Genomic DNA, 18,737 nt, shown 5'->3' with positions numbered 1-18,737 from the left:
AGATGCCCGAGCCACCTCAACTGGTTCCTCTCGATGTGGAGGAGCGGCGGCTCTACTCTGAGCCCCTCCCGGATGACCGAGCTCCTCACCCTATCTCTAAGGGAGAGCCCGGCCACCCTGCGGAGGAAACTCATTTCAGCCGCCTGTATACGAGATCTTGTTCTTTCGGTCACGACCCACAGCTCATGACCATAGGTGAGGGTAGGAACATAGATCGACTGGTAAATCGAGAGCCTCGCCTTCTGGCTCAGCTCCTTCTTCACCACGACAGACCGGGGCAGAGTCCGCATTACTGCAGACGCCACACCGATCCGTCTGTCGATCTCGCACTCCATCCTTCCCTCACTCGTGAACAAGACCCCGAGATATTTAAACTCCTTCACTTGAGGCAGGACCTGACTCCCGACCCGGAGAGGGCAAACCACCCTATTCCGGCTGAGGACCATGGTCTCAGATTTGGAGGTGCTGATTCCCATCCCGGCCGCTTCACACTCAGCAGCGAATCACTCAAGTGAGAGCTGGAGATCACAACCAGATGAAGCCAACAGGACCACGTCATCTGCAAAAAGCAGGGACCCAATCCTGAGGCCACCGAGCCGGATCCCCTCAACACCTCGGCTGCGCCTAGAAATTCTGTCCATATAAGTTATGAACAGAATCGGCGATAAAGGGCAGCCTTGGCGGAGTCCAACCCTCACCGGAAATGAATCCGACTTACTACCGGCAATGCGGACCAAGCTCTGACATCTGTTGTACAGGGACCGGACAGCTCGTACAAGGGGGTCCGGTACCCCATACTCCCAGAGTACCCCCCACAGGAGCCCCCGGGGGACACGGTCGAATGCCTTCTCCAGGTCCACAAAGCACATGTAGACTGGTTGGGCAAACTCCCATGCTCCCTCCAGGACCCCAAAGAGGGTATAGAGCCGAAAACCGCACTGCTCCTCCTCAATCCGAGATTCGACTATCCAGCGGACCCTCCTCTCCAGGACCCCTGAATAGACCTTACCAGGGAGGCTGAGGAGTGTGATTCCCCTGTAATTGGAACACACCCTCCGGTCCCCCTTCTTAAAAAGGGGGACCACCACCCCAGTCTGCCAGTCCAGCGGCACTGCCCTCGATGTCCACGCGATGCTGCAGAGGTGTGTCAGCCAGGACAGCCCCACAGCATCCAGAGCCTTAAGGAACTCTGGGTGGATTTCGTCCACCCCTGGGGCCTTGCCGCCAAGGAGCTTTTTAACCACCTCAGCGACTTCAGCCCCAGAGATAGGAGAGTCCACCCCTGAGTCCCCCAGCTCTGCTTCCTCATCGGAAGACGTGTTGGTAGGATTGAGGAGGTCTTCGAAGTATTCCTTCCACCGACCCACAACGTCCCGAGTTGAGGTCAGCAGCTCCCCATCTCCACTGTACACAGTGTCGATGGAGCACTGCTTTCCCCTCCTGAGCCGCCGGATGGTGGACCAGAATCGCCTCAAAGCCGTCCGGAAGTCTTTCTCCATGGCCTCGTCGAACTCCTCCCATGCCCGAGTTTTTGCCTTGGTGACAGCCGAAGCCGCATGCCGCTTAGCCTGTCGGTACCCATCAGCTGCCTCCGGAGTCCCACAGGCCAAGAAGGCCCGATAGGACTTCTTCTTCAGCTTGACGGCATCCCTCACTGCTGGTGTCCACCAACGAGTCCTGGGATTGCCGCCACGACAGGCACCAACGACCTTACACCACAGCTCCAGCTGGCCACCTCAGCAATAGAAGCACGGAGCACAGCCCATTCGGACTCAATGTCCCCCGCCTCACTCGGGACATGGTTGCAGCTCTGTTGAAGGTGGGAGATGAAGCTCGCTCTGACAGGGGACTTAGCCAGACGTTCCCAGCAGACCCTCACAACACGTTTGGGTCTGCCAGATCTGACTGGCTTCCGCCCCTACCATCTGATCAAACCCACCATCAGGTGGTGATCAGTTGACAGCTCCGCCCCCCTATTCACCCGAGTGTCCAAGGCATGTGGCCGCAGATCCGACAATATAACTACAAAATCAATCATCAAACTCCGGCCCAGGGAATCCTGATGTCAGGTGTACATATGGACACTCTTATGTAGGAACATGGTGTTCATTATGGACAATCCATGACGAGCACAGAAGTCCAATAACAAAACACCATTTGGGTTCAGAGGGGGGGGGGGGGGGGGGGGGGGCATGCCTCCCAATCACTCCTCTCCAGGTCTCACTGTCCTTGCCCACGTGAGCATTGAAGTCCCCCAGCAGAACTATGGAGTCCCCAGAAGGAGCACGCTCCAGCACTCCCTCCAAGGACTCCAGAAAGGGTGGGTACTCTGAACTGCTGTTCGGCGCATAAGCACAGACAACAGTCAGGACCCGTCCCCCCACCCGAAGGCGGAAGGAAACTACCCTTTCATCCACTGGGGTAAACCCCAACGTGCAGGCACCAAGCTGGGGGCCAATGAGAATGCCCACACCTGCTCGGCGCCTCTCACCATGAGCAACTCCAGAGTGGAAGAAAGTCCAGCCCCTCTCGAGGGTACTGGTTCCAGAGCCCAAGCCATGCGTCGAGGTGAGTCCAACTATATCTAGCTGGAACCGCTCAACCTCAGGCTCCTTCCCCACCAGAGAGGTGACATTCCACGTCCCTAGAGCCAGCTTCTGCAGCCGGGGATCGGACCGCCAGGGTAACCACCCCTTGCCGCCGCCCAGCTCACACTGCACCCGACCCCTATGGCTCCTCCCGCAGATGGTGAGCCCACGGGAGGTGGGGCCCATGTAACCCTTTCGGGCTGAGCCCAACCGGGCCCCATGGGCGAAGGCCCGACCACCAGACGCTCACTCTCGTACCCCACCTCCAGGCCTCCTAGTTACTTAAACTTCAACCATTAAATTGTTAAATGACCAAACTGTGTGACATTTGCAATGCCACATGTGTTAGTAGATCTTTGAGCAGCGCAACACAACTGAAATGCGAAGTACGTTTAAAGCCAAAACCTTCAAAAACTTGACTTGAAAAAAGTTTAACCTCATACTGACCCATAGTGTGATGATTGTAGCATAGAGAAGGCCCCTCTAAGAATATCTTGTGGAGCCTAGCTCCAAGATATGCATAGCAGAGCCTGTGAATGTGTAGGAACTCCTCAGGCTCAAGTTTTCTCTGGTGCACAGTGGAGATTAATTTTAATCAAAGTTGGCTTTCAATCTCACTGGGTTTCAGGTTCTTTACCTTTTCTCAAACTCTTCATAAGGTTTTTCTGGTTCGGCATCAGTGTTGTGCTCAGAAAGGCTGAATGCCTAGTACAAAGTTTCCCAGTTGAAGAGGAAAAGGAATCATGTCATTCACTTCTCATTTAGCATGAGTAACAGTGTTCTTACTCTGAGCTACAATCTTTATTGTAACTTAAATTAATTCTGTACCTGCATTATGTTTTTATTTATTTAGATTTTTGTGGTTTTAGTTGCTGAAGAATTGACTTTGCTCTCAGGCCCTATTTTAGAAACTGTTAACTTGACTTTTCATCTAATTCTCCAAAACGGAAGGCGCTCTGACTGCCGCTGGGGAGACTAATAAATACTACACACAAGCCCACTCAATTTCTTGTGTTTTAAACCTTTTAATTAACCTTATTTAGCAAATGACTCAGATATAAAATTTTGTTTAATCTTCAACAGTTCTCCTTGTTCTAGGAAAAACAATCGTCCTCAACTGATCTCAATTCAATATCACAATAATTTGCTTTTTATTATTAATGAGAAGTGAATTGTAGATTACTTCACTCCTTTGACTTGGAGGATTAATGGACCAATGAATGAAATAAAAATCATCCTTAGCTGCAATATGCATTCAGATCTGTTTGTTAGCAAGATGATTCAAAAACCATTCAGCTGAATTTTCTGAAGCCTGGTGGATAGGTGGAGCACAGACAAGGAGGGATGGTGCACATCAGAATCACTGCCTTGAACACTGCAAGACAGAACAATCACTATGATGGAGGATGGACTCTGCAAATACCCCAATATCACAAAAACCTATTCAAGTAGGATTTAGGCAAATAATGACTTGTTTGTTAAAAGTGGTCCTGAAGTCTCAAGGAGAGGAAATATCTTATGGATATTTTAATTATAACTTTCATGTTCTCATTTGGTCTGTAATGCTGTTTTTGTTTATTTTTAACGTTTCTCTGTCTGCTCAGATTTCTGTCAGGCAGACGAAGTACATATGTGTGATTAGGTAATTGAGTCTTTATTTGTAACTGATAGGCAGTCCAAAGGCTTTCCCTGACTGAGAGAGATAGGGCTGTGGAGGATGATGAATGGAGCTTTTTGAGAATGCAACTCAGTTCAGTCACACTCCCCACTGTGACTGCTCCAGTGCAGGATGCAAAGAAAGCACTGCTAATACAAAATTAACTAAGAGTCAGATTCTCAATATCTCAGAGTATAATTTAATCCTCCCTCTAATTACTCATCATAGATTGTCCAATTTAAATTAGCTCCCCCTCCAAGGAACCTGAAGTGCTTCTCATTGAGCAGGTTGTAGTTGTGAAGCACATCACATGTGTGGCCGTGTCCGAGAGATGCCTCATGCAGGGAGCAAGAGCCTCATCCAAAACTGAGATCAAACTGGGATGTGTTATGTCACATTTGAGTTCCCAACTACAAAGGCAGAATCTGAGACCATGTACTGCAACACTCCTTACTGACCTACATTTTACAGAGTTAGCATTAAAAAGTCTCCCACCCCATGTTTGTAGATTATGAGTTATATTCCATTTTTAAACTTTTACATCTTGTGAGATAAAATGGAATCAATCATCTCAGCCTGTTTTTATAGAAAACAACAAAATCGTCAGATAACACAAAAGTCTTGATTTTATGCTGAAAACAAAAGCCTCTGATTTTTTGTGCCTCAAGTATCAAAGTATGCCAAAAGGACATGCGGTTAATCTGCACATACAGCATATTTGTGTGTTAAGCTTACGGGGCGAGACCCAACAATCAGTAATTAAAGGGATATTTTAATACAATATACATATACATATACATATACATATACATATACATATACATATACATATACATATACATATACATATACATATACATATACATATACAGATGCATCACAATCATCTAATCCTTTGACATTGAAATGTGGCCTCCTATTTGTTAGGAAATGCAACAATTAAAAAGGAATGATTTATTTAAAATGCTGAAAGTGACATTGTGCGTTTACTGATTGTTTTTTTCCATGTTCACTAGCATAAGCTCTTGTATGTGGATATGAATCAGTAGACTAACCTTTTGTGATTTTTGAAAGTGGGTTGATGATACACACCATATCAATGCACATTCAGACAAAATATCCCCATAAAACAGCTCTTATTGAACAGGTGAGAGTGAGGGCAATACCTGAGGGACAGTCATAAACTCAGTGAAAGAGCCACTGCTTTAAGCCTTGTGGACATACAGCTGAGTGTGGGCCTCTCATTGTACACCAAATGGTTCTACTACCACACTCATTTAATGTTTAAAATAAAAATCAAGCAAACAAACAGGGAAAATCCTCTCTGATCAGACCCTCTTTTGTTCAGTCAGTACTGAATGAGGACTTGTACACCCAAGCACATATGATCCACACTCACACAGCAATACGACACAATACATGACACACTGGTTCAGTCTGGGTCTATAACTTGCTGTCCGATTGAGTTTGCAGGTCCAGCAGCAGAACATAATGAGGTTTTCACACTGAGACACTCAAGCTAGAGAGAGTGATGTTGGTGGAGAAGAGTGGGGGTGAATGTGAGTGTGAGTCAGTGGGTGTGACAAAGAGAAAGAAAAGGGGGAGGAAAAAGAAAAGGCACTCAATGATAATGTATGAGCTGTCTGCACAGCTCCACAGTGAGGGAAAGAATGCAGTGGTGCATTTAAAAAGAAGATTATCATGTCAAGATACAGTACTACCTCACCGAACACTGATTCTCTTTGGTTGTTGGTCCTCTGCTCCATCTGCCTGGATGGTAACACATGGAGCGGCTAATCAGGATAGGAGGGTCTCTGAGGGACATGCCGACTCCAAGTCATTTCATAAGCAGACCAGGGTTAATTAAAATGAAAGCAAAATTGCCAATGTCCTTTGTGTTTTATAGACAAACAGAGGTCTTCAAATAGGCTTACAGAGGCAAACAGATCTATTTTTACTTTATAAGAAATGTTTAATGAAAAACTGTCTTGACATTATGTTTTATTTCATTGAACATTATGTTACGTATATACGCTCGGTGTTCCAAAACATTTTATTGAGTTGTTGCGTCTTTAACAAAGATACACATTCACAAACACACACACACACACACATGCAAATATAGTCATGGCAATGGAGTTGCTTGCCTATTAGCTATAGCATTGGGGTTCAAGGTTTTGACCAAGCATATTGCAGACACAAAGAAGATCTAATGGGGATCCTGCAGGAATCAGCCTGCTCCACCACTTGATTCACATCTTCACCTAAAGAGAAAAAAGAAAGTAATGGAAGTCTTCCTGCAGAACCTGAAGATCATCAACACCCAATGCTGCTCTTCCCCTTTAGGCCCATTTATGTTTCTTTACAAACGTAATAGGTAGCCTACATCCGTTTCAAGAGTTGCCATACATTGCCTTTCACCCTTCCGTGCACCTTTTTATGCTGCAATGGTTATAAAGTTTGTTCATCCACCAGCAGGCAGTGCTGAGTTCAGAGGTCACTCCTGTGTTCTGACATCAGTTTCCAAAAACTGGTTGGTGGTGTTAATGCGCTGATAAAAACTTGCCCGACACAATCACACTCCACTTGTTTAGTTGTGTGACGCAATGGGTCCACAAAGCCTCTGAAAACACTACAATTACATGTAAACAACACAGGAGACAGAGGAAAGCATCTCTATATCTGCATATCCATCTTTTGTGTCAAGCATAAATGGGTCTTTAGTGTTATGGCCGTTAAAGACACTTTTATACGTAACTTTCTGATCCTAGAACTGCGTCTCTGACTTATTTGATGACAGTGACATTTAATACATGCATTTATGAAGCTCTGCAGTATCGTGAGGCTGAGAAGCTGCACTTGATGACGCTTGCTATCAGCGTAATATTACAGCTGAGTTTCCCTTTACTACCCCACCACATGCCAGCAAACTGATTTTAACACACAATAACATTTGGAATGGCCTTCATAGCTAGTTAAGCAAAAACCTTCGAAGGTTGGTGATATCTGAGGAAAGGACAAGAGAGCAAAAAAGGTGGAGTAACAGAAGATACATCCAGCACAGATTTGTAGTAGCTACAAAGACCTGACTCTATAGGTTGGATGTAAGGTGGATGCTGAATTAGCACGCACTCCAACAAATCGTTGGAGTGCGTGTTATTATAAAACATATGCCAAAATTCTGTGGTGCATCTTTAAAGTGAGTCTTCACCTTTTGTTTGGTAAACTTTTGGTTTATTATCATTACTTTACCAGGATAGTTTTATATGAGTGTGTTATTTTTTTTTATTATTGTTATAATTTTATTTTCGTGTATTCATTTTTAGTGATGCATTAAGAAGCTTAGGACTTAAAAATTGTCTTCACTTCACTTCAGTTCAATTCAATTCAGTTCTATTAAGTATGTTGTTTTAGTACACAGAAGTATTGGACTTACAGTGGTGATCTAAAGTTTAAGCACCCCTGGTAATTTTTTTTACAAAGGCCATTGGTTTTCTGTTTTTTTAAAAGTTAAAATGATGGAAATAAGATCGAACCTTTTTTGACATGTTATAAGACTATCTAATCTGTAATTTGATGCCTTTTGGAGATTTTCCATCTTTTTAAAGCTCCTTATTTGCACATTAAAATAAATTTCTACCAGGGGTGCCCAAACTTTGGATCACCACTGTACATTCACAAGCTGGCCTAAACTCAGCTTTAAATTATTGTTATTGTTGTTATTCTGTTGGGAGACAATTAGCAGTCAACAAGTAGCACCAGTTACCTGAACAACAATATTCCACTGTCATATGTGTCTATCTACATAATATTACATTTTCAATATATTTGGTAAATTGATAAAATATATTATATTTCCTCTATTCTCAAAAACGTTCCAACATACCTTGTGTCTTAATACAGCTCTGGTTTTATTTTTTCCTTATAATATTCTTGTGTTTTACTCTGTCTTTATTTACTGCATTCTAATTACTTCTGCAATCATTCCAAGCATCTCTTGTGCCTTTAGGCTCATTTTCCCTTTCTTTGCCTTCATTTTTCTTTGCCGTACGCCACCTCTCTCAGTTTTTCTGTTTAGGTTGGTAAGACTGCTGGACTGGATCAAGCTCAGTTCTGCTCTGCTACATCTTTCCCTCCCTATTGTGCCTCTCTCACCCCCAGAGCTTTCTGCTGCTCCTGTTTTTAATTTCACTGATAACTGTCAGTGTTCAAACTTGAGCCAGAAAAAAACTGAATGAGGTAAAAACCATAAATAAATTATTAGGATATTTGAGAATCATTATGCTTTCTGTCAAAAAGAGCATCTATGATTGGTGTGTGTTAAATTATCTTGAACGTCACAGACCTGTGTTGCTGTTTTAAAAAATGAGAACTGTGCATATAGGCAGTGTCACGTGTGACCAAGAATAATAAAACTAGACACAAAATGTATTTTTCAAGGGTCTGAGTTAAAGTCGTGTTAAGTAAAATAAAGATAAATACAAAAAGTAACCTCTCAGTTATGTCTTTTTTTCTGTGTGCATGTGGATGTATTCCTTTACATAGACAGAGCCTTCTGGTTTTTTCCTTCATTTCATATGTATAAAATGTTTGTGATCTGAAAGCATCAAGGCGTGGCCTTAAACGACCAGCAATTAGTTTTAATCCATCAAACATCCCACACACATTCACACTCAGAATGTCGAGTTCCTTATAAGCATCTGCCAGACAGCACCTTCCCACAAGGTTGCATATTTGTGTGGATGTGATGATATGTGCTTTAGATTTTAAATCCTACCAAGTGATCTCAGAATTACTTTGAATTTTTCTTATCTACTGCTTTCAAGACAATCACCTATCTAGCTCCCCCTCAACAGCTAAACATGCTTCATATGACTGAAAAAAACTAGAAGCTTCATTGTTATTTTCAAAGCCAGTGCAGTCTGTCAATGCCTGTACACCAGACATAAAAGGAGGCTTTCAAAAAGCAGTTGCAGAATGTGTCTATAAGCACTGAAATCATGTTATACTTTTGAGACTCATGTCTCCATTGCTAATTTAGCTGCTTGTCACAGCTCTGAGAGCATAGTCATTCAAGGGTTAACAGTTTAATAATGCAATTGTGTCTGGGTTAAGTGTAGTGTGAAAAGAGGTAATAATCATTTTAGAGTTGACTAAGATTAAAGTCAGGCTTGCAGCCAGTCTTACCCTGTGTCGGCTGTTAAAGAAGCTAATTAACCCCACATAAAAGCCCCTCCTCAGGAGAAAGAGAGATTAAACATCTTAAAGTGTACTCCAACAGCTACACAACAAAAATGGAACAATCACAAAGCTGCACTATGTACACAGAGTAAGTAATTATATGTAACAAGAAAATCATGAAAATTATGTCATAAGTGATAAAATCAGTAGTCTTACACAACAATGATTTCACATCAGTATTAGTTAGTAGTGTATATACATATATATATATATCGATATATATATATATATATATATATATATATATATATATATATATATATATATATATATATATATATACATTTATATATATATATATATATATATATATATATATATATATATATATATATATATATATATACATTTATATATATATATATATATATATAAATGTATATATATATATATATATATATATATATATATATATATATATATATATATATATATATATATATATATATAAATATATATATATACATTTATATATATATATATATATATATATACATTTATATACATAGTATATAATTTAATGTACTTGATGGGAGTTCCTTTGGCTTCTGTCTCACCTACTTACATGGAAGGAAATGTATTCTTTTCTTCATGCATTTGTACATGTTCTTAGTGTATGCATTATTGTCCAATTGCCTCTCTAAAGAAATTATTAGCAAATAAATCAGAAACTAGGTTGCTTTTGTCTGTGCAGTGTTAACAAAATGTGAAGTGAAGCAAGTGAACTCTCAATTTTCTGGCTTCTGCTCTTTGACATGTGTATTAAGGCACATGCACACATGCTACAGCAGCTTCTTCTTTGTCTGGCTGGAATTTGTAAGCACTGAGCTTTAGCCAAGCTCCTGTTGCTGAGGGGAAACCAGCTGCAGATTCATCCACACCTCCTGCCAGTTTTCCAGCTAGTGGAACAACCTAGTGTATCCCTGTCCACCCCCGCCACAAGAAAATACTTGGTACAACCCATTGGTGGTTCTCTGGCTGGTTTGTCACTGACTCAGTAGTATCACAGCAGTCAGCCAAACGACAGCCTCATCTCTCTCTCTCACTCACACACACAGACACAATTAAAACAACACACACCAAGATTGAGGACCTTAGAAGAGTTACAGGAAAGGAAAAAGGAAATCCATTGGCTATAGAATCTACGCTCTCAGTCTTCTGGTTGTCTTGCATCTCTGATATGACCCTGTTCAGTCCAAGATGTGAGTATAGACCAGCAAATTCCTCTATGTGTGCATACATTTGTAAATGGATATTTGCAGGCTCCACTGTTACTAAAAGACAGTATTTTTCACAGCTCCTTTCATGTGTTTGCCCTTGCCATTTTTCCCTTTTCAAGCATTTCAGCCAGTAGTTTCTCATCATCGCTCCTCATCCTGAAACTCGGGATCCTTTCCATCTTTGCAATTCTCTCTGACTTAATTTCTACACACAGATCTGTTCATATCCTGAGGGAATACATGGGAAGCTCTCTTTAATGATATTGAGATGCATACTTGATACTTGATCAAAGCTCAACTTATACTAACATTAGGAAGGACAGCACCTGATGTCTGAGCATAAAGGCTTGTGAGATGCTTGTGAGCCTGAAATCGCTAAAGGCTTAGTTATGTCACTCCCCAGCCATGAGTGATGGATCAAAAACCTTTTTTTCTTTTCTCTTTTTCTTAGTTTTTTTCTTGTTACTTGTAAAAAAAAAAAAAGTAAGAATGACATATTTTATGACCAATTCTTGATAACAGTGTTCTATTGGGCCTGCAAGTAAAGGATGTTTATCTATTTACAACTTTCCCACTAGTGCAGAAACTAGTCTTTTCAGTGCAATGGCTTTAGGAAAGTTCAGTGCTGGTTGATAGACTTCACAGTGAAATAAGAATAATCTTCAGCTGTCTCTGTGTGATTTTGGCATATATGCTTCAGTGCCTGTATTTTGCACCTGCATTTAATCATGAGGTTAGAAACTGAGACTTTAAGGTTGCCATTCGGTGCTAAACCTAGCCTGAGGTTGGTAGCATTGCAGGAGGATGTAGAGTAGGTCATGTCAGCAAGTGGAATGCATACTCACAAACTACCTTTAAATAGAATACCAAATGCACATTCATTAATAAATAAAGTAAGGCATGATGTGCTCCTTTTATTTTTTAGACAAAGAAAATGTTAATTACAAAATACTGATAATCTGAATAATTGTAATTTTGTGGCATAATTAAGAGGAAAGGCTACATCAGTCATTGTCAAATGAAAAATGACATTTTGTTGCAATCATTTGTACTGCTAATAACTGAGTTGTATTTTGTCTTGTAAAATTGCTCATTGAGCATGATGTCAATGATGGATGCTTTAACAGACATTGCTTTTTGCTTTTCAAAACCTTTGTCATTTATATCTCAGGCATGTCAGATCTGTGATGAATTACATAAATTTGAAGTAGTCCTGAATTCAATTAAGAAAAAACATCAAACATTCAAAGAAGCGATTCAACCCGATGCATGAAAATTGAAGAAACAGGCAGAGAAATAATGATAGAGTACAGCAAATTTAGTTCTGTTTTTATCTGATCATGTCATTATCCCATCTCCCACACATCAGTGGTTAGAATTGTGTGCAGAATATTCAGCAGACTATTAACTAGCCAGCTAAAAAGAAAAGGTTATGAGAAATTGGTACATTTTGCACCAATGCATGTAACACATTTCAGTCAGTGATTGCCTGGCTGTTTTACGTTAAGTGGCACACTTGACTGTTATATAGTTTAAAATGACTTTTTATCTCAAGTGTGGTTCATATTTTCCTAGTTTGAGGTGGATATTTCTCAGCAAGGCTGATATTGAGTGACGTGGGCTTTCACGGGGAATCCAGACAGGATCAGGTCTCCTTCTCAGGAAGCTCAGAATAAGGAAAGTTTTTCAGTTGTGTTGCTGTGTAATTTTAAGTCAGCTCTCCCTCTGGCTCTGTAAGAAGCAGAAGTCTGGCACTCAGCACGGTGACAGATTGTGGGCCGTAGCAGAGGCTGCAGCTTTGTAACTCCTTATTGCTGATTTCACATGTCCTTCATTCGTCATTTGCTACTGATTTAACAAACTAGCAAAAAACTGTTTTTTCATTTTAATCATCATCACTCCAGGCTGAACAATAACTGCAAAAGTTAGAATTTTTACAGTTGTGGGTTGTGGATGCTGTAATGAAGATAAATGTAGGTTTTCTTTTCTGTGCCTAGAAAAGAAATGTATACATAAACAACACAAAATAAATTTCTTTATATGTGTTCAAATATAAGAAAGTCTGCAACAGTAAAGGAAACTCTGCATGTAGGATTCTGTTTGCTATAAGTCAGTCTGATTACCTCCTGAGGTTTTTGCTCCTGTTGTTAAAGACAACTGTGCTCAGCAGCAGCCTCATCTCTCGTCCTGTGTAATGGCTTCATCATGCAGTCAATCATGTAGTCTTCATGTTGCTCAGCAAATGCATCATAAACTAGTTTTGTTTTCCAAGTCCATATAAACGATATTGCTTGTTATATTTTAAAAGCATGGTGTGCATGTTGTTCTTTTTGTTTTCGAAGGTGGACAGAACGTACTGCTTGTCTGCAATGGAGTTGTCTGTTTGAACCTTCTTCAATTTATATATGTACATGAACTGTACTCATTTGATTTTTAAATGGTTTGCAAACAGTACTTTTGATATGCCAAGATTTTTACTTTAGATACTTTAGTAACCCCAGTGTATTTTGAGATCTTTGAAACAAAAAGTATATGCGGTACTATATTTCTCATATTCTATCTAGGAGTTTATAAGTGCATGGCTCAGCGAAATAATAGTTAAACTGTCTGCATCAGGGTCCAGTTGCCCACCAGCAGAGACAGTGTTGGATGCAGAGAAGCCATCCATTGAGCACTGTTTGGCTACAAACTGTGAGGAAATTATCTCTGCTGTGGGAAGTAAAGGCGCATACACACGTCTAAATTTCCTTTCACACATTCAGACCCCTACTTAATTAATTGTAGCTCCCAGCCATTTGACAGTCATGCTGTGTGAGTGTATGTGCAGCTGGCCAAGTCACACTCCATTCACCACCCATCTGTCCATGTCACACCGGACTCCTCTCCTTTCTTATCCTTTCCCTTTTTACTCTTTTTCTCTCTAGTTATGTCCATTGATAAATAAACACTGCAGGACTACAGAGCAAGGTGTTTAGTAAGTGGATGGATGGAACATGTGTAAACATGTGTGCATACGCATGTTCACACCACATGCAGGAGACAAAGCAAAAAAAAAAGGGGATTTTGTGTCAAATTTTCTCGTGCTTCTTGCAACAGACACTAAAACAAAAGTGACCAGGTTGTGTAGGAAGGCTAACAACATGAATTGAAATACTATGGACATGAAAACAGACATGTCAGTGTCTGCTGGTCCTGATGTCATCAACATGTGAAAAATGACAGTGGCAACTATATATTATACCTGTTTTGGTCAGATAAAATAAACCTATTATAGAATGAACACAACATAACATGCAGGATAGTTGACCACCAAAATGATATTTGTGTGTTGTCTACTTCCTTTGTTGTGTTTTGTTGCTCTTTACTGTATCAGCACAAAGTTAATTGGTTGTTCTTTCATGCAGACATGAGCATGAGTGGAGAGTTGAAGTCAAGTCGCTCCAGGGCAACCAGTAAGAGGGCCAGCAACACTACTTATGGGTGAGTATGACCCCTTTCTCTCCCTCCTCTGCACATTAAACAGTCACTCTCTCTCACACACACACACACACAGACACACAAATTAGCTCCTACCCCAGACACACTCAGAGATTATCATGCATTCTATTATTTGTTGCAGACCTTTATCTGTAACTCAGTGGTTGCATCCCAGCTTCCAATAAATTGCTATTAGCTTCATACCTGCTGCGCATGTAAGCTGCTATTGATTTCAGCCCAGAGGTGCAGTCTCTATCAGTCAATGTTTTAATATGCCTGTTGATGTAGTGCACACATAAGATTGGAGCTGATTGCTGTTTATTACTGGCAGTTCAATACAGCAGAGAGGAGCAACGCTGACACTGTGCTGTGGCTGAGGAAGGAAATAGGGGGCTATAGGAGAGACAAACGTGTGGGATAATTTGAATATTGTTTTGCCTCTATTACTCTTAACTCCAGTCATCCCCTTACACTGAAGCTTTTATGCTTTGGGTCCCCAAATGATCACAAACCACATAATATTTTCTGTCAACTTCAAATATTCTTATTTACAAGTTTGTAGCCATCTGAAAAAATATAATGCATCCCTGGTGGATGCATTATGTGCTGAGACTTCATATATGAAGTCAACATATATGTTGCCTTAAAATACTGTGTAACTTTGGATCACTTGGTGTGCTAAACCTACTGTATAACTTCCCATAGGCCACATGACACCATCACAAAATTAAAGGGGTTATATAAAGCTATTTGTAATTTTCTACAGTGTTATAGTGTTGAATACTCCTCAGACATATGAGCGGCACCATTTTTTTCATCACTTAAACATATGTTTGAGTCTAATTTATTTTGCATATCAAAATAAATTAGACTGCAATGTACATAATAGAGTCACTTTAAACAGTTTCAACTATAAGTTGTAGTTTAGCGTACCAAATAGAACAGTAACTTGAAATAGAACAGTAACTTTAGCATAACTTATGCCAATTATTTATTGTTATGAAAACAGCTGCATTAGACCTTAGCTTATGGGACATTATGGTAGTACTGTTTTCTTTTGAACTGCATAGGAAAATCATGAAACTAAACCAAAGGAGTTAACACACATGCCAAGCACTGCATAGTGACCCCAGCAATTATCCATTAATACTCAAACAACCTAATGTTTGGGTCAAAAGTTAATGAGCATCCCTTTAATTTCAGTAAAGCAAAAGACAAAATTTTGAAGGTTTTTAAAGACATAGTGTTGACTTTGAATTTAAAAAGTTGCCATGAAAGGATAAGAATATAGATATTATAAGTAGAGGGCAGATGTTTTTATTAAAATATTTACTGGACATCTACTGCTTAAAATACTATTATAAAAAAGTAAAGTAAAAAGTAAGCAATTATAGTCATATTCTGAACAATTTGTTAACCACAATTTTAACTAGCAAATATTATTTTTATTCTGACTTCAATGCAGTTTGAGCTCTACATAATGTTTGTGGTTCCATAAAAATATTGATATTCTTTGTTGTTGTTTTTTTTCATGTCATACAGCAGTATTTATAATATATTTATACATGCTGTAGTGTGATCTGCCTAAAATGTATTATGTCCCCAGCATGTCCTTCCAGTTAATATAGCTCACTGCCTGCAGTTCTACCTCCATCCCTTCTGACCTGAACCTGAAAGCTTATGCATCCATTCCTTCATTTAGTTATTCAACAGCATGCATCCATGCATTAATGAGTTTAGTCATACAACACACATGCATGAACACAACAGAGAACACCTGAGGTATCAGCCATGCCACGGGCTGATGTAACCAACCTGATATTTTTCAGAGATGACAGATGAGTCTCTTCAGCCTCAGAAAAGACCATGAGCACTAGCAGCTTCATAAAGCTTTACTCTGCTGTGCTCTGAGCTAAATATTTACATTAGAATATGTTTACAGTGACAAGGCACATACTGATGTTATACAAGATTTTTAGTTTTATTATGAGTATGTAACTACATATGTAGCGTCTGCAGCATATTGTGCAGGTATGATTTTGCAGGTATTTGCTGATAACAATTGTAGAAGGATCTAAATTTGGAGTGAGGTGGCTCATTAATGATGATGCACTTGGTCTAGAGGAGAATGTGGATGTGTAAAGCAAGCCAGTTCAAATGGGCCAAAAAGTGTTTTATCTCAGTCTTGGAAGAAATTTGGGGGGATCACCAGAGATGTGTCCCCCCGCCAATTAGGCCCACGTGTACCATTGCAGTGGAAAGTAAATAATCCTCTTCTTTGCTTTTCTGCATCTTGCACAGAGATTTCTGAACTTTTATACAATAGCTTAAAGCTCAAGTATTTGAGGAAGGACCTGAAAGGATAGGTGGCAGACATCAGTGACCATCCAAAGCAAGACAGGTTTATTTGTATATAACATCTTTACCAGACAACTCAAAGTTTTGCATTAAACATTAAAATCATTACATTAGGTGCAAAGAAAACTGAAAAAGTACATTAAAGATAGAGTAGATGCAAACTTAAAAGAATATTTAAACAAGATAAAAACAGAAAATGCTATCAAACAAAAGAATTCTGAATGATTTACAAATTACACAAATGGATGTCAACAGAAAATATATCATCATCATCTTCATCACAATTTTTCAGAAGCTAATATGATAAGCACATATTTTTACATTATGAGCTTCAAATGTGTATTTTCACCCTGGAATACAGTTAGATGTCCATCAAACCACTTTCCTAACCTGTCACACTCTGTAACAGTAATGATGCCACATGTCTGTCAGACCAGCCTTTCATTGTTAACCATGGTGCACATGTTTTTATTGTGTTATTGATATTTTAAACTTCTGTACTGGTTGACTTGTAACCAGTACAGATCTGCATCTTTTTAACATCTGTGCAAAATTTGGTGGCTCTAAACCCACTTTTTGTTGAGGCACACCAGCACTTAAAAAACCTTTAAATAAAAATATATAATTACACAATAAATCTTACTTGTTACCTCTATTTGCACGTAAAACATAGAGGATGATTAAGTAAATTTCCTTTCATGTTATTTGGGATTTGTTATACAGCTTCTAATAGTAGTTGTAATACATTTACATTTAAAAGTGCATTATAATACTATATAATATCCCATCTACATGATTACTTCTCAGACACAAAAACTACAAAACAGCTACAGTCACAAATGCAAATCATGTGGAGACAGCCACCAAATATCTCTTTGTCCAGACTCCAATCATGCTGCTCAGTGCACTGGCAGCAGAGTGGTCCGTCTGCTGCCTACTCCTGCTGCCCTCAAAGAGCTGCCCAACAAACACTTGTGCTTGTGGCCTCAATTAGTTCACAAACTAACTTTCAAACTCCCATCTAAGAAACAATAGGAGTTTAATCTGCTTATCCAACTCCATTCAGGCTAATAGCATCTCTTTATCTGCTAGAAAGCTGGGTTAGCAATTGAAAAGCTGAACTTCAGTTCTAATATTTCATAATGCCAGTAATAACTTTTGATTTCACGAGATAACATAGTTCAAATCCTTTCTTGTCTTATGATGGCAGCATGTTTTCTTCCTTCTTTCCCTCTTCTTGTCTCATACGTTTTCCCCAGGCTATTAGCTCTAAAGCGACCCTGATGACACAACTGTTGTTATAATTTTATTGTTACTTCCTGACTGTTGTAGGTCCCCTCCAGCTCACTGAGCTCCAGCTGTGGAAGTAGAGCTAGGATGGAGAAAGTAGCAAGTGTTTTAAAACTCAGGCACAGATGCTGCTGCAGCCTCTGCCTCTGTGTGCTCTAATGCACAACTACAAAAGGTTACTGTACTGTACTGTGTGGCCTTTTACATGGAGGCTCAGGTGCCATTAGAAAGATCTCCGAGACCTGTGTGTACCCATGTGTGTATAAATACAATTAACCCATGACTAGTTGAAGGATGTGAAAAATGAAAGGCTTTAGTAGTGTCTTTTTTTAATCCTATGTGTTTTCATCTACTTACTTTTTAATAGAGAAGAAAGCACGTCATGGCTCCAGAATTCTATATTTACAGCATAGAGCCTTTTTCTCAGCTATATTTTCTCTCTTTCTCCCCTAATTTTCACTCCTACTTTTAAAGAAAACATCATTCTTGATCCTCAGTGGAAGTGATCAGTGTGTTTCAAAGTCATTACATATTTTGTAATCCGCTCCATTTTGCATCAAAGTACTGTGAGGAAAGAGGGAGAAAAGGACACTGGGCCTGACAGGAGTAGAGTTCAGTGAGCATATTGCTGGTTTTTTCATCTGCTCTCTCTGCCCACTTCCCTCTTAATATTCTATCATCTGTTTTAATTATCAGAGACCAGTCATAGAGGAGTTTGAGTTAACCAATGCAGCAGGCCCATCTCTTTGTAGCGGTTCAAAGAGGTTGTTAAGGGAGGCAGAGGTGGATTTGCCAGGAAACTGAAGATGAGGTCTTATTTGTTTGTTATACACAGTGAGTCAAAACTGAAAGAATAGCCTGATGACCGATAGGGCAGTGATTTGTATATGTTATGGTAACATTTTA

The 18,737-nt window shown here is 40.0% G+C and overlaps 1 protein-coding gene across 1 annotated transcript in view; it reads left to right on the top strand.

Annotated features, from left to right (window-relative positions):
- Window positions 1-10,666: 10,666 nt before the first annotated feature.
- LOC306754811 (heterogeneous nuclear ribonucleoprotein C-like) overlaps window positions 10,667-18,737 on the top strand; it is a gene marked incomplete at both ends in the record, with an annotated part of 45,645 nt that continues 37,574 nt past the window's right edge. Inside the window, 2 exons of the mRNA XM_079238899.1 lie at window positions 10,667-10,688; window positions 14,111-14,186. Of these exons, the coding sequence (XP_079095025.1) occupies window positions 10,667-10,688; window positions 14,111-14,186 (98 nt within the window). The remainder of the gene's footprint in view (window positions 10,689-14,110; window positions 14,187-18,737) is intronic.

The sequence above is a fragment of the Telmatherina bonti genome (assembly GCF_933228915.1).
Source record: "Telmatherina bonti genome assembly, chromosome: 1".
NCBI classification, from domain to species: domain Eukaryota; kingdom Metazoa; phylum Chordata; class Actinopteri; order Atheriniformes; family Telmatherinidae; genus Telmatherina; species Telmatherina bonti.
The sequence above is the reverse complement of the archived record's forward strand: the minus strand, read 5'-3'. Positions and strand labels throughout refer to the sequence as shown.